We start from the raw sequence: 25,913 nt of genomic DNA, 5'->3' as shown, positions 1-25,913 counted from the left end.
ACCCAGGGGCACAGTCAGGCACCCACTTGAGGACCCGTCTTTCCCCTCCACTTGAGGGAGCTTCCCAAACTGCGGACCCCTGGCACACCTGCTAGACTGGAACCCTGGGGTGGACCTAGGAGCGGGCACTTTTAACAAGCACCCCAAGAGGCTGTGATGCACAGGGAACATTAACAACCACTGCTTGAAGTCAATGATGGGAAATCCGGGCTCATTTGTGAAACTGTATACATGTGCATTTTCCTAAAGAGTCCACAGCTTTGGTCAGATTCTCCAATTAGGTCAACAGCCCCCATACCCTTTTTAAAAAAAAACCCAAAAGGCTAAGATGCTCTGGTGAATGCGGTGCTTTCTAATTCAGCTGTAACCCTGGCCTGCTACAATTCAAGTGACTCTGTTCAGGCACCATCAAGGCAAGTCCACAGGAGCCTCTCCTTTTCCCAAGCCTCAGGGGAAGACGATGCCAGCCCTGAAAGAGGCAAGTCTGAGGCGCCCAGGATGTCAGAGAGTGAGGCTGAGGGTCAGCAGGATGCCAGTGGTCAGGGGCTGAGGTGGGAAAGGCCAGAGCCCAGGGGGCATTCTAGAATGCTTGGGTTCAAAGGACCCTTAGGGATCACAGAAACCAAGCCTCTGATGAAAAGTTTGAATTTTTACCAATACTGGGTCCTCTCCCTCTGGCCACACATCTGAACTACATTTCCCAGTCTCCCCTGCAGTTAGTTAGCAAGGGGCATGAGCTGGATCCTGGCCAGTGGACTACAGGCCTCCCCCAGGGCCCTACCCCTCTCTCCAGGGGATGCTGCAGACCCCAGGACCCCTGCAGATGACTGAGCCACAACAGCGAAGGAACCTGGGTTCTGAACGACAATAAGGTGCAGAGCGTCCCCACCACTAACCAACCTCACGGAGCAATGAATGGAATGTAAATCTTTGTGTGATAAGCTACAGAGATTTGGGGGTTGTCTGTGTCAGCAATCAGCCTCTTATAACCAATATACCCTCCTCAGGGACCCTGAGCCCAGGCTATGCAAGGGCAGTGACACATTCGCTATCAGAGCAAGTTCCCAGTGGGCCAGGGCAGGAGCCAGCACTTCCCCAGGGGGACGCAGCACCATGATCTCACACCACAACCTGGGCAGCACCAATTCCCAAAAAATTTTATTGTTTCAAGTGGCAAAATGTCATTGGCCTCTGTGGGGCACCTGGCAGGGCGGAGGGAGACCTGGGGTGGGGCTGGGCTCCACCCATTACAAAAAAATCAAAGGCTTTTATAAAAAATGCTATAAACTGGTATCAAAAGAAAACCCAAGGGAGGCTGGAGGAGGAAGCAGAGAGGGAGGCGGGAAGAGAGTGAGGGAGGGACCAAACCTTCGACCACTAAAGACTGGTTGGGAGGGGAGGTGTGGGGAGAGTCGGGGAGGTGTGGGGAGAGTCGGGAAGGTGATACAAAGTGCATAACTGTGCCTCCCCAGACGCCCCTCAGAGGTGGAGGAGCAGAGGCTGCAGTCTGGGGCATGGTGGGGCTCAGCCGCCTCCTGGCCGGGGACCCCACAGGGACGGGCACTGCCTGAGACTGCCAGACGGGAAGGACCTGCAACGGGAGGGAAGAGAAGAGGTCGGGAGGAGACTCAGGGGTCGAGGAGTTGCTTCAGTGCCCCCCACCCCCATCCAGCCTTGCTCCCCTAGTGGAGCCAGTGTGACAAAGGGTGTGCTGAGGACCTTGAACCTCGTGAGTGCCCCCAGGGGTCCCAGAACCAGAAGGGCGAGCAGACCACACTCAGGCAAGCCATGGGGCATGGGGGACCATCCTTGAGCCCAGGAAGGAAGGCAGGGGATGGACGCCCTCCTCCTCCTCCTCCTCCTCCTCCTCGTCCTTCCCAAGCCAGAGCACACCCTGCTCTGTGGGCAAAAGCTAGAGGAAGCCAGGGGACCCAGCAAGGCTCTGGAGGTGGGCTTCACCTGCCTACTTCCAGCCTCGCAGAGAAGAGGGATGGAGAGCTGAGGGCTAGATGTGGGTCTGGGGCCTCCTGAGTCCTCCAGGACAGGCCAGACTCAGCCCTGAGCCCGCTCCCAACCCCACAGTGGCCCAAGCGCAGGCTCCTGCCCTCACCTCTGCAACTCCTCAGACCTTCTTCTTCTTTAGCTTCAGGGCTTGCAGCCAGTTGGGCGAGGATCCTTCTGACCTAGAAGGCAGAGGGCAAAGGTCATAAGGGAATGGTAGGGACAGAAACACCCCTCCCACCAGGAGAGGTCGCCTGGGGCTTGGAGATCAGAACTCTGAAATCAAATGAAGAGTTGATTTGGGGCCTGTCAACCACCTCGAAGCCTCAGTTTTCCTCTTCTGTAAAGCAGGGTTTCCTTTTAAGGCTAACACAGTGAGGCCAGTTAATGTCCAATAATTAGGCGACCTACCCTGAGGATTTCTCTGGCTTGGGAGGTACCGCCAGGGGCTTTCCCAGCCCTGGGACCTTGCAGGACTTGGAGCGATGGATCGCGGACTCCTTCTGGCTCGACTTGCTCTCTGTCGGTTCCCCCTCATCAGCTGAGCGGTTCCGGGAGCGCAGCTTGGCCTAAGAGACAAGCCCAGGTGTAGACAGATGTTGGAGGGAGGCAGGCAGGAGGCTCCACAGGAGGCCAGGCCTTCTCCCCAGGGTATGCCATCTGGGGAATCAGGCTCAGACCCCTCAACGGTCCTTTCACCCCGGTGGGTGGGAAGTCACTTAGAGATGAGCTTCCCCCAAGAGCTGAGCCACACCCTGCACACAGCAGGCCCTCAGAAGACGCTGCTGAATTGAATCCAGACTAACCGGGCTGAAAAAAGCCAGTGGGGACTTCCCACCCCTGTGCCTCCACTCATTCTGTTCCCTCTGCCTGGAATGCCTCCCTACAATCCCATCGTCCACAGCCAGCTCCAATGCTCGCCTCAAAGCCATGATCAAATGCTTACATGAGGCCTTCCCCAATCTCCCCTCCCATCCCCAGCACCCTACTGCTACAAAATAACGTCTCTCTCAATCTCTGAGAGGGCCTGCCTCTTAGCTGGACCTCCCAGTGACACCTAAAGTTCTCCCTTCACCAGAGCTAATGATGGCATGGCCCACATCCCTCACTACCCCGTGAGGTTCTGGGACGTAAACATGCCTTGTTTTTCCTTCCATCCCACTTAACGCCCAGCACAGGGAGAACAGAATGAGACAAAGAACAGGAAGAAGGGGGCTGGGGGACGAGTAGATGGATGGAGAGAAGACAGGCTGGACATGTGGTGGTTACTGGCCAGATGTGTTTGCCGCATGATCAGATGGTACCTTCAGGGCTGAAGGGCTCAGGCCAGGAAAGAGGTTGACTTTCAGCCCCTTGGTCATTCGTGTCCGGCGGTTCTGAGGCTCCTCCACCACCTCCTCGTCTGAAGATGGCACTCGCGAAGCCCGTGGTTCTGCGAGGGCCCGGAGAGGGGCTCAGCATGGGCAGCAACCGCAGACCCCCCCGCTCCTGCACCACCCCCAGACGTCGACATAGATGTCATCACACGATACCCTGGTCCTACCCGTAGAGTCCTGGAACAGCCTTGCATCCGACTCTGCTGCCTCCGACAGGCCCAGCGTCCCCCCAGGGCGAATGGCCGGGGCCCGGTGCCCACGCTTGCGTCCCAGGTTGGCACGGCTCCGATACATGGCACTGTCAAGGATCTCAGTGTCCTGCTCAAGACAATGGCAACACTGCTGCCTTCACCGTCATGGTCCTGCCCCATCCCACGGGAGCCCCTGAGAGCCACGGGCCATGAGCTTCCTGCTTTCTGCCTCCCGGACTGAGACCACTCGGGGTCCACGCAGATGAGGGAGGACCCAGGGATGAGGCTCTGGCTCCACCACCCACATACCCCCGACGACAGTGCACCCACTGACCTCAATGAAGGAGAAATCCTGACTGAGGGAGCTGGTGGGAGCGGGGCGTGGGGGCGGCGTCGGGCCCCGCAAGCTCTGCCCGGCCCCGGCCTGGCCCCAGGTGCCGTCCACCTCTTCCGTCCGGCTGGCTTCACCGTCAGGCTGGGGCCTCCAGGAGGACGGAGGGTCCCTGCCAGGCTCCGGGGTCTGCCCTTGGTCAGCACCTGCTGCGGCCCCTTCCTCCTCCAACAGGCCCCTGGGGCCTGGGGCTGCAGACTCCAGGCGGGCAGCTGTCTTGGAGCTGCTGGCGGCCAGCATCTGGTCCAGCAGGCCCTGGGAGCCGGGGGGCGGGGAGCGGGCCGGGCACCCGCCGGGGCTGCAAACGAGACAGACCCCAGGACAAGGTCACGGAGGCTGTGTCTCCCTCCTCCGAAGCCCCCCTTCACAGGGCACTTTCCCCAGCCTCTCCCCTCCCTGCCCCCGGATCTCTGCGTGCTTTTCCCAGACTCCTTCAGGAAGGACTCAGTCAGGGGCTCACACAGCGCTGCACAGAAGGCCCGACCTGGGCCAGCCTGGCGGCTTCAAATCCCAGTGCACCACTTACTGAGACCTCGGGTGAGGCCTCCCACCCTTAAAAGCCTCGGGGTCTTCTAATTTTACAGACGCATCGGGGGAGTGAAATGAGACTCTAAAGCACGGAGCACAGTGCCCGGCACACAGTACGTGCGCCTAAGTAACAGCTGTTCTCACCGCTGCCGTCACTGCTGCCGACGCTGTCCGCCCGCCCCTCCAGGGGCACCTGCCTGGGCAGTCACACTTCTCGGGATGAGCCAGGTACTGGCCCATCTGCCCATCCAGCCCCTTCAGCCCCCACCCTCCACGTCACCCCCGGTGCCCCAGTCTCACAGAAGACCCGCCCTTGCAGAAGGCTGTGTACCTGGACAAGCTGCTCCTGCCCAGAGAGCTCCCGCTCCACTCACTCTCCCTGCAGCTCAAGGCCTCCCCTGGAGCTGGCCAGCTCCCCATCCCCGGCCACCGCCCTCCCCTTCCCTGCAAGCCCTGGGCCCTACCTGTGCCTCAGAGTCTGCGGCTCTCTGTCCCCACTGCCCATCTGTGAGCAACTTGAGGGCAAAAACAGGGCCGCCTGTTACCCTGGTGCCCCCAGCAATTGGCCCCAGGCATGGCCAGAAGCAGGACTGAGCACCCCAGCACGTGGCCCCAGGCGTGGCCAGGAGCAGGACTGAGCACCAGCACGTGGCCCCAGGCGTGGCCAGGAGCAGGACTCAGCACCCCAGCACTTGGCCCCAGGCGTGGCCAGGAGCAGGACTGAGCACCAGCACATGGCCCCAGGCGTGGCCAGGAGCAGGACTGAGCAAATGCTTGCCTAGGGAATGAGAAGCTGGGTCACTTGCACCTCAACGCAGCATCTGCGTCTTCTGCCCGCTGCTCCCTCAAAACACAACACGAACGCACCAGGCACACCACACCCTCACTGGCTCACAGACCTCACACCTGGAGCTTGTGTGGTCCAGCTGCCCCCTGAAATACACAGACACCTACACATACACACAGCACATCCCATGCAGCGAAGTGCACTGCTCCTCTGTTACTCCCGTGACATGTACCTCGTGCCCACCCCCACCACAAGCACAGCAGAGTCACACCCAACACAGACACACACACACACCCCGTGCACACCAGGCGTGGGAAAGGCAGGCAGGGCAGCTCCCGGAAGCCAGGCCACAAGTTCCCAGGATTGGAGGGGAAGAGAGTGAGGCAGGTGACTCAGTACCAGGCCGGAAGAGGGGGAGGGCAGGAGGGAGTGTGTGTCAGTCTGTCCTTCCACAAGCTGCTGAAAGATGGAAATTAAAGCGGTCTAGGGAGGGAGGGAGGGAGGGAAGGAGGGAGGAGGCGGAGGCAGCAGCAGAAGTACAGGGGAATCAGGAGCAGCCCTGGATGGGGGCCAAAACCAGCTCACCCCGCTGCTTAAAATCAGGGAGGCTGGGGAGGGAGGGGGCGGCGGCAGCACACCACCCACCCAGCCTGAGAAGGCCCTGCCCAAAGCCTCTCCCAGGGGTGAGGCAGAGAGGAGGTCGAGGGCAGGCCCCGAGAGCTAAGGGGATGTGAAACAGCGGATGGGTGGATGGAAAGATCCACTTCCAGAGCGAGAACTGGCCCTGCGCCCCGTGGGCAGAGGGCAGTGGGGGAGTTCTGTGGGCTCTGGGGGTGGCCGTGGGGCGGGGGAGGGAAGCACTGGGGATGCAGTGTACACCCTCCCTGCGACCTATCTAAACCCCTCACCCACCCTCTGCTCATCTCAGGAGAACACCCAGAAAACCTAACCTGAGCCTGTCCCTGGCAGGGAAGCAGGTCAGGAATCTGCCCCGAACACTGCCCACCCCAATACGGGTATGGGCTGCATCCCATGCCTGGGGCCTCAGCAAAGTTACTCATCTACTCTGAGTCTCAGTTTCTTCATCTGTAAAATGGGGACAACATAAGTACCTGTACTTTGCTGGGTTTATTGACAGAAATATGCACCCAGCACATAGGCCGCCCTTCATAAAATTTTAGGATAATCATCATCACCCTCAACACAGGATCCTGACCTGAGAACTTGTCTCATCTTATACCATCTCTATGCCCTACCCAACTGGATTCTGAGGATCCTGAGGGCCAGGACTCTATCCACCCCCACCCACCCCCATTGCCACTCCAGGTGCAAACATGGGGACCAGCAGGTGGTAGATCCACAAAAAATCAGTTTCCTGGGGTTCAATGTACCAAGACCCAACAAGAGAAGGCAGGACTGAAGCCAGAATGATATGTCTCAAGGGGCAGCAGCTGACCTTGACCCTAGAGAGCCAGAAAGAGGGCCCAGGGAGATGACCACAGGACTGGGGCCCGAGGGAACGGGAAGGGCCCACATTCACAAGTTGTGGGGCCTTGAGAAAGTCATGCTGCCTCTCTCAGCCTCAGTTTCCCCACCCATGGAATGAGGGAGCTGGCCTCAGGAGCCCAGAGGGTCCTCTCAGATTCCGTGAAGATTCCCCCCCACCCCAAAAATGACTGAGAGGAAATCCTCTTTCTGCATCGCTAGGGCCCAGAGGCAGGGGCAGGAGATGACCAGGAGGCCAGAGAGAGGAGAGGGCAGTGCACCAGCTCACAGGGGACCCAGGAGCCCCACTCCCTCCAGGACAAGGTACCTAGACACAGATGAGGGGCCGAGTTCTCCCCACACTGCTCTTGTCACAGCCGTATGGACAGTGGTCCAGCCAATGACCACCAGCAGGGGACAGGACAATCACCAAAATGTCTCCCAGGGCCTCACTTTTTGGACAGCTCACATCCATCCACACTTGCAAAACAGATATAAATGCTAGAGGTAAGCGTTTGGTCAGTGATTACCAGGTGCTGGGCAATTTCTATCACTTCCTGTATGTGAACTTCTAGCCCAAGAACCCCAGGAGTCTCGGGAGTCCATTACTCCCATTTACAGATGAAAACTAAGAGGGCTGAGCGGAGGAGGAACCTGCCCAAGGGCACAGAGGTGGCGTGTGGAATCAGTACCCAAACCTAGCAGGTGGGCCCTCAGCCAGCCAGCTGAGCTGTCCTCAAGGACTTCTCGTTACCAAGGGAACCTCCAAAATTTCCTCTAAAGAGCAACTTTCCAGAGGGTAGAATTTCCCTAAGTCAGATGCTCAGAACACTAGCCCCTTGGGTATTAGTTAAATAAGCTTGAGAAACATAGGTTAGAGAAAGGGAAACAGGTTTCCTGACTCCTGTGTTTTCACGTGATAATACCCATACTCCCCAAGTCTCCTGTAGGCCCACAGAGTACACAGCATTTTCCAAATGCATAACCCGGCCGGAAAAACCCAAGTGTCTTAAAGGTGTGATGGAGACCAAAGCTCAGACAGCAGAGTGCGGAGGACTGCAGGCTTCTCCCAATACCCTCCCCTTCCCCAACCCAGTCCCCCTGCTGGCCTCTCCCTCCATCCCAAACAAGGGGAGATACTCTCACTTTCCCCCTCTCAAGGGCCACCCCAGTCTTCAGGGAAAGGCGGAGGGCTGCGGTTCCCGTTGCTTGGCAGTCTAAGAGTCTTGAATGCATTTAAGACACAGACGTCAGAAAGAGGCACTGCTGACTCTGTGACCTTAAGCAGGTCACACCACCCCTCGACCTGCAAACTGGAGATGACAAAATTCCCTTTCCTGCTTCTCAGGGCAGGTGTGAAGGTCAACGAGAGGAGGTGCGCAGCTGAGCCCTGGCGACCATGGAATTCCGACAGCCCCGGGAAGAGGAATCCGAAGAAGCAACCACAGGGAGCCCCCCACCAGGAAAGCTGCAGCTCAGAGAGGGTCAAACTGGGCCAGAATCCAGAAGCCTCTGGACTCCTAGTCCGTGGCACTCATTCCCTTCCCTGCTGTCTCCCCTTAGCACCTGAGCCCCAAAAATGGTCCCCTGGCCCCAGGCTCTGCCTACCCTCCACTCTCCCTTCTCCTCAACTCCAAATGCCTCTCTCGACCCTCCAAAGCCCCACCAATTCCCTCGAGGCCCTTCTTGGTCCCTCCTGTCCCCTCCCACTACTATCAGCCCCTTCCACTTATAACACAGCTCCCACCCAACACCCCCTACCACCTTCTTCCCCACATGGCCAGTGAGAAGCTCCAGGGTTGAACAAGGTCAAACCTGCCACTCAGTCGAGAGAATCAAGCCAAATCTCAATGGATGGAAATGTTAGCAAAATAGATGCAATGGCTTTTTAGCACCCTTCCCAGGTGCGAAATCACCCCACTTCGATTTAGAGCAGAAAAATCTCAGAGACAGATTGTGGTTGCCTTATAAAACTACCAGTTTGGTTTTTTGGAAAGTTCTTTTGCAGCAATTCTGTGCAGGAAGGTCAAGGTCATGGGGCCAGGAGCCAGGTCCTAATGCCCTTAGATTCTTAAAGTGATGCTTTTCTGGACCTTAAGATAGAACAGGCAAGAAGCACTGAGCTCCGACTCTCCGTGAGAAACAAGTGAGGGCAACTGCCCACTCCACCCAGACCTGGAGAGCTCAGGCCAGGAAGAGGCGGAGTCCTCCTTCCCAGGCCTAGGAAAACATCCATGTTCTCTGGCCTCCAAGCACCTGTGGCTTTAGGAATGCGAGGCCTGGGGAACAGCCATGAGAGTGGAACCCACTAGAAACCGTCCAAAGACAGGACCTATGCCACCTCCTCCAGCAGAGTCACAACACAAAACCACCACAGGAGCCTAAAGCGTAGGTTGCAAAAGTCACATCTCCACCATCACATTCATCATTCAAAATAGGAACTCACCTGTATGGGTGTCATAGTTCAATCAGAAAAAAAAAAGTAAAAAATCCAGTCCAAACCATCTCAAGTGTCCAAACACCAGAAGGCCCTGGAGGAAAGCAGTTTCTATCTGCCTTAGAAAGGCTGCAAGTTCCAGACAGCAAGGACGCCATTCCTCCCGCACTGGATGGTGCTTCCTTACCTGGCTCCGAAGTCAGGGGCTTCTTCTGTCTCCATTTCGGACTCTTCAGGGCACGTCTCCAAGGAAAGCAAGGAGTTGTCTCTGCTCTGGGTCTCTGGCCCACTTGTCTCACCAACTCCCAGCTCCCTGGCCTCTGAGGGGTCTCTGACCTCCAGGCCCGGGGACAAGATGCCATTGATCCTCAGGCCTGGGTCTGGGCACTGGCTGACCTCTCCCACCCCACGCTCCCTGGCTTCACTCGGGACCCCCGAGAGCTCCACATTCCGGAGCCCTCGGTCCTGGGTCCAGTCCATCTGCCCCACTCCACATTCCCGCAGCCCCCGAGAACCCTCAGACTCTAAGTCACAGGGCACCTCCAAATTCCTCAGGCCCAGATTGTCGCCCCAGTCCACCTGGCCCGCCCCGAGCTCCCTGTTTCTCAGCCCCGGGTCAGGTGTCCAGTCTGCCTGACCCACCCCACGCTCCCTTGATTTCAGGAACTCTCCTGCCTCCAGGCCCGACCAGTCGGTCTGCCCCACGCCACTCTCTCTGGCCTGGCTGTGGCCTCCTACCTCTGCCACTCCAGCCAAGTCTCTGCCCCTCACCCCAACCTCAGAAGTCCAGTCCTTCTCCCCAGCTCCAATCCCCCTGGGCTCCTCTGACCCTCCAGTCTCCAAACGGCCAGGCAGCTCCACATCTCTCAAGCCCAGCTTGTCCGCCCAGCTCCTCTGTCCCACGGCATCCTCCCTGGCTTCACTCGAGCCCCCAGAAACCACACAGCTGGACACTTCCAAGTTCCTCAGGCCCAGCTGGTCAGCCCAGTCCATGGTCCCGGCCCGGGTCTCCTTAGGAGGCACAAAGTGGCCACCTCCCGTCTTGCCAGAAGGGCTCAGGCCAGCACCGCTCACTCTGTCGTCACCAATAATGCCAAAATGACGGCTCTTCTCAGCAGCCTCCGCACAGAAATCGCTGCTCCAGTCCCGCTGCCCTGGGCTGAAGGCTGCCTCTGGCTTGGGGACAACACCGAGGCTGAAGTCTCCGGCCCAGCCTCGCTGGCCCACGTCCCGGTCCTCCTGGTCAGCATCACCTGGGCTCCCGCCCCCTGCCTGCTGTCTTCCCTGCAGCCCTCCAACCTCCTGGTGGGCATCACCACCTTGCCAGCTGCTCTGGTCTCTCTGTCCCAGTGCCCCATCCTGCAACTGGGGGCTGCTGGGACTGAATAAGCCCCCAGACTCAGTCTTTTCAGGCCAGCTTGCATCTCTGCTGGCTTCACCCAGGCTGTCTCCACCACTCGGGACCTTCTTCTCAAACTCTTGGTCCTGCTGTTGGGCTTCCTCGGGGCTGAACCCGGCGCTCAGGGCTCTTATCCCAAACCCTCTGTCCTGGGAGCCGAGGGCCATGGAGCTGCCAGTGCTGCTGTAGTCCCTCATCCAGGCACTTTTCCCGAAATCCTGGTCCGGCTGCTCTGTGCCCCGGCTGCTGTAGGTGCTCAGTGAAGAATCACTCTTCCCAAACTCCTGGTCCTGCTCGCCTGCATCCTGGCTGCTGTACCTCCCCAGCTGGTCCTTCTTCCCCAAGTCCTGGCTCTGCTCATTGGTATCCCGGCTGGCATAAGCACCCAGAGAATCCCTCTTCCCAAATTCCCAGTCCTGAAGGCTTGCATCCCGACTGCTGTAAGTACCCAGAGAATCTCTCTTCCCAAATTCCTGGTCCTGGAGTTCGGCATCCCGGCTGGAGTAGGTGCCCTGGGAATCCCTCTTTCTGAACTCCCAGTCCTGAACATCCACCTCCGGGCTCTGTGGAGTGCCGAGCTGGGCTGGCTTTCCAATCAGCCAGTCCTGGGCAGTGAGCACCCCTGGGGCAGACACTTCACTCCCATCTTGGCTGCCGACCTCCACCTCCTCCTGGCCGATGCCACACCGGCTGGCCCACTCCCTGGAGCTCCCCTCCCCAGCTCCTTGCCCACACTTGCTGGTCCAGTCCCTTTCTCCAAGGCCCCGGTCCCCTCTAGGGCTCACACCCCCAAGGCCATAGTCCTGACAGGTGTCTTGGGACCAGCCGGAAGGACTAAAACTGCTGGAATGTGAGTCGGCTGTGATCCCAAATTCACTCTGCAGGTCTTTTTGGGCCCAGCCAAGGAGTCCCTAGGAATCAGAAAAAAGAGAGGGACAAAGAAACAATGCTTGAAGTCAATCAGGATGGGAATCAATCCAGAATGAGAGTAAGTACTGCCTCATGCCCAAGAGCCTCACTTTGGCTACAGAAAGCTTGGATTTGGATCCCAGCTGTGTGATCTTGGGCAAAACACTTAACCACTCTGGGCCTCAGGGTCCTCAGCCATAAATGGGAATAACTCCTACTACATGGGGTCGTACAGGAGGGTTAAACAAAGTCATTTAAACCAAGTACTCAGTATAGCGTCTGGCATGCCCTGGACACTCAATCGATGACCCCATGGTCATGTTTACAGCCCTCGGGCAACAACTGGCTCACCGCCAGGAGAAAGGCTGTCTGGAGAGTGGTCTTCACACGGATGTGGGAGTACACTTCCAGTCAGGAGAGATGGAGACTCAGAGCCCCTCCACAACCTCCTTTCCAAGGCAGAGTTCCAACACCACCCCAGCCCTTCAAGCCCCAGAGCTCCCAGCCCCTTCCTCCCTAAGGAAAGCAGCCTTCTGCCTAGGCTTCCCCAGCAAGACCTCTCTTTCAGTCCTCACGGGGAGGCAGAAGGCACAGCCTCCTCCGGCACAGGGGAAAGACCCAGCCAGGGCTCCCGGCACCCCACCCTGTACTCCCTGACTCACTGCTGTGGGAGGGGAAGCCCTGGGCTCAGGGCTGCGGAGCCGGCCAGCCTCATCCCGCAGCGCCGCGTTGGCCAGCAGCCTCTCCAGGACAGACATACTGGGCTCCCTGTCCCCAGGCTGGGCCATGGCTCCTGCCCCCTGCTCGCCCCAGGCTTTTGGGTGCGGCAGGAGCCAGGATGGGACTGCGCTGCTCCCCTCGCCCGGACCTGTCCGACGGCTCTGGCTCGGGCTCTGGCTCCCGCTCGCCCTGGCCCCGCTCCCTCCAGAGCAGCTGCGGCTCAGCTGCCCCGCCCAGAAGCCAGTTGAGTCACCCAAATCCCGGGACAGACACACCTACTGCAGGAGCCAGCTTGGTCTTAACTCCTTCCTGCACCTCCCCCTCCACCCTCTCCGCCCCCAGAGGCCCCTGGCTCCTCCTTTCTTCCAGTCCCACCCCTACCAGCCGAGGCTGGGCTGGAAAAAATACATTTCAAAGGCCACCTGGACCCCAGCCCTGAGATTCTGAGGCAGCCTGGTAGGAGAAGGGGCACTGGCCCCGGGAACTGGCACTCCGGCCCCGGCCGAGGCACCAACTTGCTGGGTAACCTTGCACAAGGCTCTGCCTCCTCTGGGCTACGGCTGCCTGTCTACAAAGGCAAGTCTGAGCACAACAGTAACAGCAGTCATAAAAGCCAGCACTCACCAAGCACCATGATGAGCCAGGCGCTATTCTTAGTACTTCACAGGTACTGAGCTCATTTAGTCCTCGCCATCACGCTACAAAGTAGAGCGCATCATGGTTCTCCCCATTTTACAGATGTAGAAACTGAGGCACAGGCAGAAAAGTCACTTGTTCAAGGTCACACATGGGCAAACAGACAGCAGGGCCAGGAGACAAGCCCAGGCAGTCTGGTTCCAGAGCCCACACTCTACCTGGCTATGCTGATGCCCTTCGTGACATCATTCGGAATAATGGACTGAACACTCAGTACGTGCCGAGCGCTGCAGCCAGCACTGTTATTAAGAAAGGACTCTGAAGTAAAGGTTAAGGTATGTTCCCAAGACCACTCAGCTGAGGGATGCTGGAGTCAGGTATGAACTGACACTTAACCCTGAGCATCACCCCATACCCTCTGCTCTGCCAGATGGTACAGGTCTAAGGGGCACATCCATAGGTGCGTTGCTCACAGATGGATCCCCAGCTCGCAACACATAAAATCCATGCTGAAAGAAGGAAGCCCTCCGAAGCCCTGGCTTCCATCCAAAGCCCTACCCCGTGTCCCATCCTCACCTCGGAACAGGCACTTGGAGTCTGTGCATCCTTCAGCTCAGACGCAGGTCCCCGCCTTGCACCTCCAGCACTGGGTGGTGGTGAAGCCAGGAGGTCATCCAGCCAACGGGAACTGCTCTCAGGGTCTGCAGGCTCAGGGGATGCCCTACAGGGGTCTAGAACCTCTGTCCTGGGTTGGGTGGTCTCAGCCTGGGCCAGGGTCACGGCCTCCTCCTTGGCAAGCAGTGCCTGCCCAGGGTCAGGGGTGTCAGCAAAGAGGACACAGGGCTGGTCAGGGGGCGCTGGCTGCTGCTGCCCCAGGACAGGTTCCAGGATGGGGAGGGCAGCCTCCCTGGTGGCTGGAGAGAGTGGGGATTCCTGTCCAACCAGGGGCTCTCGCTCCTCGTACCTCTCCTCTGCCTGCAGCAGGGCTGGTACAGGCGGGTCCCCTGTTGTTGGCAGGGGCTCCAGGGGAACATCTGGGGACTCAGGACGACTCTCCCCATCGCCCTTTTGGGTTGGGGAGATGCCTGGATCATCCGCCTGCACACAGGAACCAGGCCTTCCCGGCCCCTCCGGAGCAGATGGGGCCTCTTGCCCCTGCTGGGACGCCCCTTCCTCCCTGCTGGACACAGCCCAGTCACCAGCCTCCTCAGCCTCCGCGGCCTCAGTGGCTTCAGTGATGGGGGAGGGGGGCGGGGAGTCCAGCCGCCACACCCCTAGACCCGAGGGCCGCGTGGGGAAGGTCCATTCAAAAGACTGTGACAAGCTCCAGTTGGACTCTGTCCCACTCCCAAAGGGACGATCCAGCACCGACTGGCTCCCCTGGGTTTGGGGCAGGGCAGCCAGCGAGCCCCCCAGCTTCTCCTGGTCTTGGCCGGGTGGCCGGAGCACACCTTCAGAAAACCTGCGCTGAGCCAGGCTGGTGGGACGGAGGTCCTCATCCCCCCTGGCTGCCACATCGCCAGATGGAAACGTCCGAGCGAGGTCCAGAAACTCACTCCCCTCCGTCAGGGGCTGGGGCAAAGCGGCTGGGGGCTGCTCTGGGCTGTGGTGCCCTGAGACCTCCTGGAGGGGGATGCTGCCAGGTCTGGAAGCCTCTGTGGCTCCCACAGCAGGGAGCCCTGGACTAGGGGGGTGGCAGGAGCCCTCGTCAGGTGGGGTCACGGCTGGGGATGCCTGGGTCGGAGTCTCGGGGAGGCAGGGAGAAGCCCCGGAATTTGCAGGACTCTGGGCTTCTGGAAGCTGCGAGTGATGGGGGGAGCTCTCATCAGGTAAGCAAAGACGGGGAGACCCCGGGGCCGGGCCTGAGGCTTCTGCGGGGAGGCCTGAGCTGGTGGGGCCTCCATTCTCCAAGGCGTGGCCTGGGCTTGAGGGGACCCAGGGCTTGGAAACCTGCAAAAAAAGGTCAAGAGCCATCACTCACCACTCAGCTGAGTGGGGGAGACCCCAGCTGACCTCACACAGACCCCAGGTCAGTTGCTGCCTCACACTCACTCCAGAGAGGAAACTCGGGCTCAGAGGGAAGCCCTCAGGACAGCTGCAAGGGGACCCGAAATGATGTAGCGGTCACAGACCCCTCCCTTTGGCCCTCTCCCCACAAAATGCACATAGCCTTATTCACACAGAATCACTCAGACGGCTTCAGGTGGTTCAAACCCTTCCACCCACCCACAGCCACCCCAAAGCTCAGCTAAGGATATCCGAAGGGTCCATGGTTCATGGGTCAATAATGCTGGCTCTATAAAGGGAAAACTGGGGCTCTGGCTGTCTGGGTGTATGGAGAGTCTGCCTCAGAGCAGGATTCCAGGCCCAGGGCAGCTCCAGACTAGCTCCAGGGAGCAGCTCTGGGGCAGGCATGGACTCTCCACCGTGCCAGGTGCAGCCACAGGTCCCACCACCACCCAAGGAGGCAGGCAGCCTTGGCATTCAGGCGAAAGGCACTGGGGGATGACGTGAAAGCACCTGGCCTGGAACCACCCCCTCCCCCAGCACCGCCTCTTATAAGCTGTACGCCCTCCTGGATGGGGGCCACTCTCAGCTTCCCCATCTGTACCCCAGGCTACAGTGTCCCTCTCACACACGTAGGTGAGGATTAAATAAGATGTGCACACGGCCTCTCAGGATAGGACTGATAGGAAAAATGGGTGCTATGGGACCCTGGGGACACGAAGCACCTGGCACTCCTTCACCCCTCCACTCTGCCTGTCCCAGACAGTGAAGTGAGTCACACTCTATCTGACCTTTGCCCTCCCAGAGGTCACGATTTCCCTGCCGCCCTCTCCAATGAGGCTGTTTCTCCCACATCATCACCTATGGGGTCTGGGCAGCAGGAAGCGTCCTGCTTGCTTCTCAAGGCCGACTTCCATTCCCTCCTCCCTCCCTCCTCTCTGCAAAACTCTGCTTTTAAAGCTCACGCCCTTAAGCTACACCCCCCGGAGCCCCTCCTCTCTGGACCCCTCATTCCCTCAAAAGTGGGGCTCCCTGCGACCCTCCCCAGTGCTACCTGTTACAATTTGTGGTCATTCCAACAGCCACACGGTCAACCCGTCCCATCCTGGACGATATCTCTGTGACCCACCTCTCCCAGGGTCACACCCTAGACTCTGTCCTTACCTGGAACTGCTGCTCATCCGTAATCTTACTTCCAAGTGTCCCGCTGGCCCACTCCCACCCCCATCCATCCAGCTCCCTCTTTCCATGCCCCCACCTCCCTTAAACTTCAACCCCTCCTTCCCTCCCATGGTCCCCCAGTCCCCTCCCACCCTCACTGCTCTCTCTGCCACCACAGAAGTCACTTTTTCACACAGCTCCCTCAACTCCCTCCCTCTCCTGTCATTTAATCTGTTTAAACACAGTGCTCCTCTAGCCTAACACTGCTCCTGGGCAGCTGCACGTGGCCAGAGAAAAGCATGTAACCAGGATGGCTGGTCCCATCCTAGCCCCACCACCCGGGCCCTCAGTGGGGCCCCAGAGAGGCCAGCAATGCTGCTACAGCCCCCTCCTTCCTACACACACCCCCAGCCTCCCGGGGAATGCTGCCCATCTCGGCTCCTCAAACCACACCTCCTCCCGTCTTCCCTCAGCTGAAGGCCTGGCCCTCCTCCGCGAGAACGCAGAGCACCCCCATGCCCTGTGCCCATGCCCTGCGCCTACAGCCCCACCACCTGCATGGGCACAATAGCCCTCTGCTCCCGGTCACGAACGCAAGCTGTCCTTGCTCAGAGCTCAGGTCAGCCGCTCCTCTCTCTGTCCTGCATCACTGATTTTTCCTTCTCTACTGGATCATTTCCATCAGCACACAAACTGCTCTCATTTCCTCTGTCTTAAAACACACACACACACACACACAATGCTGTCGACTCCGCCTCTCTCTCCCCATTCATTTTCTTAAGCACGTGCTCCAGGTTCAGGACCCATCACCACAGCTCCTCTCGCCTATTCTCTGCTGAACCCCCTCCCCCCAGACAGGCTTCTTTTTTCACTTTGCCACCTCACTGGTCTGGTCAAGGTCACCCATGACCTCCTGCAGTTAAATCCTGTCCTGGAGGCTCACCTTCCCTGCCTGGTCAGCAGTGTCTGACCACTGACCCGCCCCCCGCCAGCCGTCCTCAGGTCCTGGAAGCTGGCATCGTTTGGCCTCCAGGACTCCCTCCTCACCAAATTTCCGCCTACCTCACCGCTGCTCTTTCCTGCTTTTTCCTGGCTCCCCAGATCTGCCTCGGTCCTCTTCCCTCCCACCCCTCGCCCACTCCCTTGGTGATCTCAGCCGGTCTTAACTACCATCTGTACACTGACAAGTCCCTGGAACTCCAGACTCAAGTATCCAGCTACCCACGTTTCCACTCGGATGTCTACATGGCATCTCCAACTCAACAAATCCAGAAGCCAACTCCTCTGATCTCCCCCAAACCTGCTTCGCCCTTAGAAGTAAGTCCCCTTCTCAGGAAAGGGTAACCTTCCGATTGTTCAGGGCAGAAGCCCTGGGGTTATCCTTGATTCTGTACCCTCTCTCTCCTCACATCAGTCTGTCTGCAGATCCTGTCCACTTCCCCTTCAAATTCTAACCAGCACCCACCACTGCTCACCATCTGCACCACGGGCTACCTCCAGGGCCCATGCCACCACCAGCATCTCTCACCTGGGTTGCTCCAACCACCCCCTAACTGGTCCCTGCTGCTGCTCCTGGCTCCCCGCAACCAAGAGGGCAGGACAACTCTTTACAACTCAACCAGCAGATGTCACCCCTGCCCTCCAATCCCTCAATGGCTTCTGCTCCTCACACAAGCCAAGGTCAAGGTCCTCGATGGCACCAGCCTATCACCTCTCTGTCCCCACTACCACCCAACTCTCAACTCACTACAATCCAGACATCCTTGCCGGGAAGTTACCAAGAACTTCGTACTTGCAGTTTCCTCAGCCAAGAATGCTGTTCCCCAAACATCCACACAGCTCTCTCCCTCACCTTCTTCGCTGCAAGGTCTTCCCCAACTAGCCTCATCCCAGGACCTCCCCAGGTGCCCCCAGGGCGCGTCTGATGCCCTGCACATCTGCTGGTTCACAGGGATGCCTGTGTTTGCATTTGCCTCCCTGCATCAGGTGAGCTCCCTGGGAGCAGGGGCGGTGTGTGCTACGTTCTCTGCTGCTTCCCCCAGCACCCGGATCAGGGTGGCTGCTCAGCAGATATTTTGGGATAGACAAGTGAAGAGTCAGGGCTCCACCATGGGGCAGACAGGATAGCCTCTGGCTAGCCAGGGCTCTGTGAGCAAGAAGGGCCATTCTCAACATCATTTACTCAGGAAAGCAGGCCAACTGTCCTCCCAGCACTCTGTGAGGAGGGGATGGAACAGGAAGCCCCCAGAGAGGGGCTTTTCCTCTCCTCTGAACCCTGAGAAGGCAGCCCAGCCAGGGAGAGCCCTGGAGTCAGACCCTTCAGACCCTGCCTCAGCCCACTGGGAGCCCTGTGTCCTCATCTCCCGAGTGGGACCAACACGGCCTACTAGCTAGGGCAGTCACCATTCCTGGACGTGCCCAGCACACAGTAGGTAATCAGTGGTCGTTGTCATGGTCACAGTAAGCAGCCTCAGGGCTTGAACCACAGGTAACCAGGTGGCCTGGGAGTTGAGGAATCTGAGTCCCAGGGGCCAGCCCTTGGGCGAGTCTCCTCTACGTCCTCCATTTTCCCATCTGAACTACCAGGAGGTGGAACAGATGACCTCAAATGACCCTTCCGCCTCTAAAATACCATGGTTCTGACTCGTAACTGGAGGATAACTCACGTCAGGAGGTGGCTCAGAGCTGGCTGGCTGAGCCAGGTCCCCGTTGAAGGCCAGGTCAGAAGAGGAGTTCCTGTGAGGGAGAAGGGGAGAAAAACGGGAGATGCAGGCACAGAATGGAGACTCCTGTTACAGGATGGATGCGGGGAGAGCTGATCAAGGGTCTGCCCAAGTGCCGTCAATAGTGTTAACCGTCCCCCCTCCCCATAGGCATTTACTACTGAGCCCTGCCTGGGACCACGGGGATAGAGACACAGTCCATAGAGAAAAGTGCTCGGGAGATGGTGCCTGTTCCCCACCTGCACGTCAAGGGTTAAGTTCCCCCAGCGCCTTGGAGAAAAGCATCCAACTTGCCCAGACCCCTCCATGGTTCGTTCCCTAAAAGATAAGTCCTCCTTCCCTGAGCCGGGAAGGGGTTAATGTTCTCCTGCAGCGGGGAGAGTGCAGCTGGTCCCGCTGCCCTGCCAATACTTCTTGAGGAATGGCAGGGGGAGGGAGAGGGGAAGAGGGAAGAGTGATTTTCCAAGGTTGAAGTTGTTCCTCTTAAGTTTAGCTTGGAGGGAGGGAGGGGAGGAACCCAGCCTAGGGAGGGGAGGAACCCAGCCTGGACAGGGTGTGACCTCCTGGGAGCCTAGGACACAAAGTGTTTAGGAGGCCCTGCCTTCCAGGCACTCAGGTGAGAGAGGAGCCAGGCTGGACAGGGAAGCACAGGTAAGGCTGGGGCCGTAGCTCTGCCCTATCCTTCACAGCAGCAGGAGGGGGTGGGGGCCTAGGAGCCCAGCAGAGCTGCCAAGCACCGAGGGTACCAACTGTGTCTCAAGCTGGCTCTCCCTGCCCTGAGGATGGCCTCCCATGTCGCTGAGACCCCCTCCACCCAATGCCCAAGGGGCACCTCCTGGTCAGCCTTCCTTTATACTGGCACCAACTCCAGAGAAGTATGTTACACGGGACAGTCTCCTACCTCGCTGTCCTGGCATCAAGGTGTGTTCACATCTTATCTCTCCCATCAGGCTCCTCCTCACAGCCAGACTACATCCTACTCAACTGACACACACGCAGGTGCATGCACACACACACACTTCCCAACACCTGGCACCCTGCTCCACCCAGAGGACAAGCTAGCACTTAAAAGCACATGCTGGAATCAAACAGACCTGAATTCAAACCCCAGATCTGTCCCTCACTTGCTAAGGGAACATGGGAAGTCATTTTGAGCCTCGGTTTCCCCATCTCTAAAATGGGTCTAACATTCTCATCCCTAAACAGCATGGCTACGGATTAAGTGAGGCAAAGTTCTGCTCTCAGCATTAAAAAAGAAAAAGAAAACTAAGAATAAACTTCTGTACTGTACAAGTGAGCTCTACTACAAGCAGGCATCAACTCTATAAAGAGGATTATCGTTGCAAAAAGAGCGTAGGAATGATAACACCGTCTGCTCTGCTCAGGAAATGTTCTGTGACTTAGACCAGGGTGGCCGGCGCTCACAGCACCACTAACCTAAAAGTGAAGATCACAATCCCAGATGGGGCCACCCACTTCGTCCTCAGGCTGCAACAAAACGTACAGCTTTCCACCTCTCACCTCTCCTCGGGGGTCTTGCTGGGCTCCTCCGGGGTCTTGCTGGGCTCCTCCGGGCACTCGGTAGAAGACTTGGCTGGCCCCTCCTGGGACCATCCCCTGGAGAGGGTCCCACCATCCTCATCCCTGGGACCTGTGGCCACACCATAGGTCCTGGGGCCATATCTTGAGCTGCCATCATGGTTAAAAGTAAGGCGGGAGCCCCAGAGGCGGTCAGGGCTGGCCAGGACCTCCTTCCTCGGCTGTTCCATCTTGGCCAGAATCTCTTCCACCGTGGTGGCTGCAAAGCGCTCCGAGGCTGGACGGAAGGGGGCAGGTGCCTTCCGCACACCCGCCGGGGCAGCGCATCGGGCTGGAGGCGTCAAGGGGGGCGTCTCTTCCTTCCCAGGCTCCTCTTTCCCAGTCTCCCGGGTGGCTTCTCCTCCAGCAGAGGCCTCAGTCCTAGGCCTTGGTGCAAAGGGAAGGGGACGCTTGCTGCCACCATAGGGCTGGGGTCCCGCCAGCATGTTCATCTTCCGGGCAGAAGGCAGCTCCGCCAGAGGACCCCGGGGGGGCCGAGGCCCAACAGGCACCAGCAGGCTGGGCTTGGCAGGCAGAGCTGGCTTGGCAGGCAGGGCCCGGGGTTTGGGTTTGACAGGAGGTTTGGCCCGAGCATCACCTACCAAAAGGGTGGGTTAGGGGCTGTCAGAAGAACCAGGAAGCAGAACTCCGTCTCCCACCCTACAAACTCAGAATAATTGCACCCTTCTACGTATGAGTCAACTGTCACCTCTTCCATGAAGCCTTCCTTGATTTTCCATACACATCCCAGAAACATCTTTTCCCATTTCCAAATTGCCAAAATGTTCAATCTCCCTTATAAGCTAAAGCTATTTAGGGGTCCAGTTGGCACCTATTTCTCCCTTTGCCCACTCTGCACCTAGTACACGTTCTTATCAAATGAATGAATGAGCAAATGAGCCAATAAATGAATGCCTTCTGCCCACATCAAGCAGTCCACACAGCATCTCCCCACTCTAGTCATCCCCTCTTCTTACATGACACTGTACTGTACTACTGTCCATAGCAGTAAGTCCTATCCAGCTCAGTTTCCCCTCTGCCTCCCTGCTGCCCCCCCACCCCCGCCAAGTGCACTCCCTAGCCAGGATATCCCCACTGTCATCCAATGTGTGATCAGGAATGCAAATTTACTATTGACCTAAGCCAAACAGAAGTAAATCTGCTACAGGAGAAAAAAAAAAAAAAAAAAAAAACACCCAAGACCAGAAACTACCTTCTATATAAGGCATTCCAATGCCAAATAAAAGACCTTGGAATTACTCATGGCCACAGCCCTTCTAATAGGATCCTTTATCACCCACTCATTGGGCTCAGCGCAAAAAAGAGGAGTCTAGACAAGGAGCCAGGAGGCCTAGGTTCAGACCCATAGGTGCACACCATTTCCCCACTAGGCCTCAGTTTCCTCCTCTGTCAAACACATGGTTTGAGCCACATTATCTCAAAGCTTTGTCTGTTTTCAACTGCTGGAGAGCAACGACCTCAAACAGTTCTGAAGGGTCTCAACGGGAGCTAAGAACCTTTCAGACTTACCCTGCACGTCCCCAGTACTCTTCCTTCCCTCCCACCGCAACAGAATCATCGCAGGCCCAGCCCCTCCAAGGCAGAATGGGGGTTCAAGTCTCTGCCCCTCCCACCCTCCTCCCAGCCACCCCGCTCCACCTTGCACCCATAGGTACCTGGCTCAGAGCCAGCAGATACCAGTTCCTCCTCCATCTCCCGGGGCGGTGGGGAAGCCATGGCTGTGCCTTCCCTGAGAGCAGACACTTTCATCACATGCGGCAGACCTGCATGAAAATTGGGAAGCAGACGGGTGTGAGCTGGGTGGCTGAAGACCCAGGAAAAGAGAGAGAGAGATTAGCAAAAGGGCTGGGCGTTGCCAGTCAGCTCAGCGAGGGAAGTCTCCTACTTCGAGCAGAGGCAGAGTGTGGGACAGGAAGAGGGAACTTCAGAAGGGGGGTTGGGGGAGGTCAAGGGAGGTCCCCAGCAGCCACATCCTCCACTCTTCCCAGCTTACTCTCCAACTCCTGTCTCCTAACTCTAAAGTCCAAAAGCATCAGGGAGCCACCCACTGCTCCCTCCTCTGGCCAGCTCTCCAGGGCACCCCACTTACCACCCTCAAGGCACCCCCTTGGGTCCAGTGGCCCCACTCGAGGTATCTACTCAGAAGCAGAGCAAGAGGGCTGCAAAGTCTGGAATCTCTCCGTGAATCACCTCATGGGAGACGGGAAAAACCCGCTCTTCCCCAACCTGGGGCTCCGCCCCACTGCCTGCCTGCCTGCCTCCCCCTTCCTCCTCACCCTCCTTCTCTCCCTCCCTCCTGCAGCTGGGAGTGGTTCCCTCTCCCCCCTCTTCACCCTCCTCCTTCCACATCCCTGCCCTACTCCCGCCTCCCAGAGCTGTCTCATCCAAACACGGAAAAATAAGGAATAAAAAGTAAACATCTGGAATACATTTTTTTCTTTAATTTCTCAATCGCTTTGGCTTCAGCTTGGAATTTGATGAGGTAAAGTCAGGGCCTAGTCCTGTTGCCATAGCAATGGCCTCCCACTGGATTTCCAGAGCCTCGCCAAGAGGAAGGAGGAGCCGGCCCAGGCCTGGGCTGGGAGAATGGGACAGGGCTTGAGAACATCTGGGGGGTGGTGGCTTGGGGGAAAACTCCCTGGGGTTCCCGCTTCTTGCACAGTCAGGGTGGGACAGCCACAGCCTAAGAAAAGGTGATATGTGGACATCATTCACCAGCCGAGGGTTGGCCAGAGGGGTTTGGGGGGCTGGTGGGTGCTGAAGAAATCTTAAACCAAATGACAGCCATTATTAGAAGACGGGTGCACCTCCTCCAAGTCTGTAGCAGGGGCTTCGGGTCCACTACACCAGGATTCAAAGGCTGGGTGCGTCTACCACGTTCTAGCTCTGTGACTTCAGGCATGTTGCTTGCTTCTCTAGGCCTCAGTTTCTCTATGTGAAAAATGGCTTTACTGAGACTGTTAAGAGGCTTATATGAGACGATGCATGCAAATTGCTTAATACAATGCCCAGTGCATAGTAAGTGTCCAATAAATCTTGGTCACTATTAGTATGACTCCCTTCAGTGTCACCAATGAGCTAACATCCTTGGTCACCACCTCCTCCTCTTCCCAAACAGACTCCCAGCATTCCAAACCTTTCCTTCTCTCCCTGAGGGCCCCACTCATGTCACCTGTTCTTCAGACACTCCACCACCTCCTCCACCCTGGCTCCTGAGGCACCATCCCACCCATAAGGGCCCCCTCCCCCCCAACCAGGTTGACAGAGCTCTGCCCCTCCTGTTTCAAAGGACGACGGATGTTCCCTATCACCTGGTATGCACACAGTCAGTGAGAACAACTCAACCATCTCCAACCTGCAATGGGCACTACCTTCCTCAAAGTCATCCACTCCAGCAGGTCTGGCAGGCCAGCAACACATCCTAAGAAAGGACCTCAGCTGCCCAGCCTTTGCAAACCACCTCCACCCGGCCGCCACCTCTCATTTTTGACCCTGCACCAGCTTGTTTCAAAGGTAGAAGGGAATATGGAGAGGGTAGGGTGAAACCCAGAACCATCAATCCCTTGGTCAACCAACTACCACGCAGGACTGCTCACCGTGGGTGGGTGAGTAACGTGCAGAGCCAGCCCAAGTGTGCATGGAGGAGGGGCACATGACAGAAAAAATTTTAAAAACACAAGATCCTTGTCCTTGAGCATTATTACAAGGGACATGGTGTGGGTGGTTAGAAATGGGGACGAATTAGCCCAGGACCAAAAAATCCCTTCACCTGGGGGCCTGATGGGCATCTCAGCAGTTTGAGGGGCTGCAGCAATGAAGTGGGGGCTCGCCTTCCCTAACTGAGGAGGGGGGTCGCAGCAGCTCTGAGGCCCTAGCTAGGAAACCCAGGTGACCAAGGCCAGAGCCAAAAGCTGTAGAATCACAGTGGCTCAGAGCACTCCTCACCCGCCAGGAGCGGACTAGCTAACCTCCCGCGAGCATAGGCCGCCAGAAGAGCAGGGGAGAGGCCGGGCAGCTCCATCCAGGGAGCAGAGGCCCAGAAAAGCATCGCCGCAGGCGGGGTCGCCCATATGGACCCTGGGCTCTCTGGCCGGATCTGGGACCAGAGAGGTCGGCGGGGACAGCCGGAAAACTGCTGGAGGGAGGGCCAACGGGAAGACAGAACAGCCCGAGGCGAGGGGCCGTCTGGAGGGGCCCAGTGGGGAGCTCTGGACACAGAGGGGACGGCAGCAGCCAGAGAGGAGGAGGAGATGAGGGTGGAGGAGGAGGAGGGGGCGGTGGCAGCAGAAGCGGAGGACTTGTGCGCGGGATGTGAAGCAGCCGGCGAACAGACGAGGGACTGGGGAAGGGGACTGGGTGGGGGCGGACTGGGGTGGCTGGGGGCGTGCCGATGGAGTCTGGGGAGGGGGCTAGCGCCGGCCCAGGGGAAGGGGAAGGCGGGGGTCCCTCCAGCAGCTCCGCCCGCCCCCGGCTCCGCCTCAAGCCCTCGCCCCCTCCCCCCTTTCTTCTGGCTCGGCCAGCACGAGCTCCAGACCGTGCACCCTCCGCCCCTGTGCACACGCACCAGCTCCCCTGTGTCTTCCGCCTCCCTTGCGTCCCCAGCCCCTGCAAACTTTCCTGGTGACCCCCCCCACCTCAATCGAGGTCCCGGCTGGAAATCGCCCACTCCTTCCATGCCTCTCCCCCGCCCCCAACCCCGGACCCCGCCCCCTCCTTCGGCCTCCTGCCCGCCCCCGCGCACTCACGCGCTCCCCCGGGATCCGGCTCTGCTCGGCTCGGGCTCGGCGCCCCGATGCCAGTCTGCGCCGCCACCGCCGCCGCTGCTGCCGCCGTCACCGCGGGACCAAGCCAGTGCGAGCCCCGGCGGGAGCCCCGCCCCTAACTCCGCCCATGGCCACGCCCACAACGCGCCTCATGAATATCCATAAGCCGGTGAAACCCAGGAGTGGACAGCCGGTGCTGAACTCTCCAGATCGTATGCAAATAGACGCTGCCCAGGTACTCAATTATTCATGAGCCTTGCAGAAAAGGGGCCCGCCCCAGGATCAGACCCCGGCGAAACTGACGCAATCCAGCAGCTAAAGAGCGCTCGGGCAAAATGGCCACCGAGACGACTGCCTAGAGGAGACTGCCTTGGGACGGCCCAATCCTCAGGCCCAGCTGCCTGTACTGATTGCAGCACCATAGAGTCACCGCTAGAAAGAAGGTAACCGTTGGCCGACCGGAGAGGCTTCCTGTGGAAAACACCTGAGAGCCGACGCAACGTGGCCAGTCCACGTGTATAAATCCAGGTTTGGAACCACCGCAGGGATGACTGGAAGCTCTGTTGTCCTGGCTAATCCTCATTTATCTCCTGGCATATTCCCAGATACGTTTCTCCCAGCCTAAAAATGCGGCATGCCCCTCTCCTCCCATAAAGAAAAGCTTCACACACACACACCCCCCCACTCATCCTCCCCAATTCTCCGGACTCAGATTTCCATTTCCCCAGCTGCAGGGAAGCTGGTCAATCTTGATTCCATTATCTAAAGCCTTGGAAGACCCTTGACTCATGGGTGAAGGA

The 25,913-nt window shown here is 58.3% G+C and overlaps 1 protein-coding gene across 3 annotated transcripts; it reads right to left on the bottom strand.

Annotated features, from left to right (window-relative positions):
- Positions 1-1,141: 1,141 nt before the first annotated feature.
- TNKS1BP1 (tankyrase 1 binding protein 1) lies at positions 1,142-25,183 on the bottom strand. 3 transcript variants are annotated; one of them, XM_031459570.2, is made up of 12 exons: positions 25,096-25,183; positions 22,006-22,113; positions 20,273-20,927; positions 18,695-18,764; positions 13,437-14,810; positions 9,384-11,506; positions 3,903-4,257; positions 3,545-3,695; positions 3,306-3,433; positions 2,413-2,570; positions 2,111-2,183; positions 1,142-1,591 (listed from the first exon to the last, which is right to left on the bottom strand). In XM_031459570.2, the coding sequence occupies exons 2-11, from the start codon at positions 22,097-22,099 to the stop codon at positions 2,123-2,125; spliced, it is 5,169 nt and encodes a 1,722-aa protein (XP_031315430.1). In that variant the 5' UTR covers positions 22,100-22,113; positions 25,096-25,183; the 3' UTR covers positions 1,142-1,591; positions 2,111-2,122. The 3 variants fall into 3 exon arrangements, with proteins under 3 accessions (XP_031315430.1, XP_064348395.1, XP_031315431.1); XM_064492325.1 differs by lacking the exon at positions 25,096-25,183 and adding an exon at positions 23,158-23,304; XM_031459571.2 differs by lacking the exon at positions 25,096-25,183 and adding an exon at positions 22,440-22,599.
- Between the last annotated feature and the right edge of the window lie 730 nt (positions 25,184-25,913).

This window comes from Camelus dromedarius, chromosome 12, assembly GCF_036321535.1.
Source record: "Camelus dromedarius isolate mCamDro1 chromosome 12, mCamDro1.pat, whole genome shotgun sequence".
Taxonomy (NCBI): domain Eukaryota; kingdom Metazoa; phylum Chordata; class Mammalia; order Artiodactyla; family Camelidae; genus Camelus; species Camelus dromedarius.
This window is presented reverse-complemented; position numbering and strand designations above follow the sequence as displayed.

What these genes read in the sequence shown, in the direction of transcription:
- TNKS1BP1 (XM_031459570.2), bottom strand. Translation starts at nt 22,099, where the DNA reads ATGAAAGTGTCTGCTCTCAGGGAAGGCACAGCCATGGCTTCCCCACCG. An exon ending in AGCAAGACCCCCGAGGAGAG is followed by an intron (nt 18,765 to 20,272) that starts GTGAGAGGTGGA and finishes TCTCCCTCACAG; the next exon opens with GAACTCCTCTTCTGACCTGG. An exon ending in AGGATTTCTCCTTCATTGAG is followed by an intron (nt 3,696 to 3,902) that starts GTCAGTGGGTGC and finishes TGTCTTGAGCAG; the next exon opens with GACACTGAGATCCTTGACAG.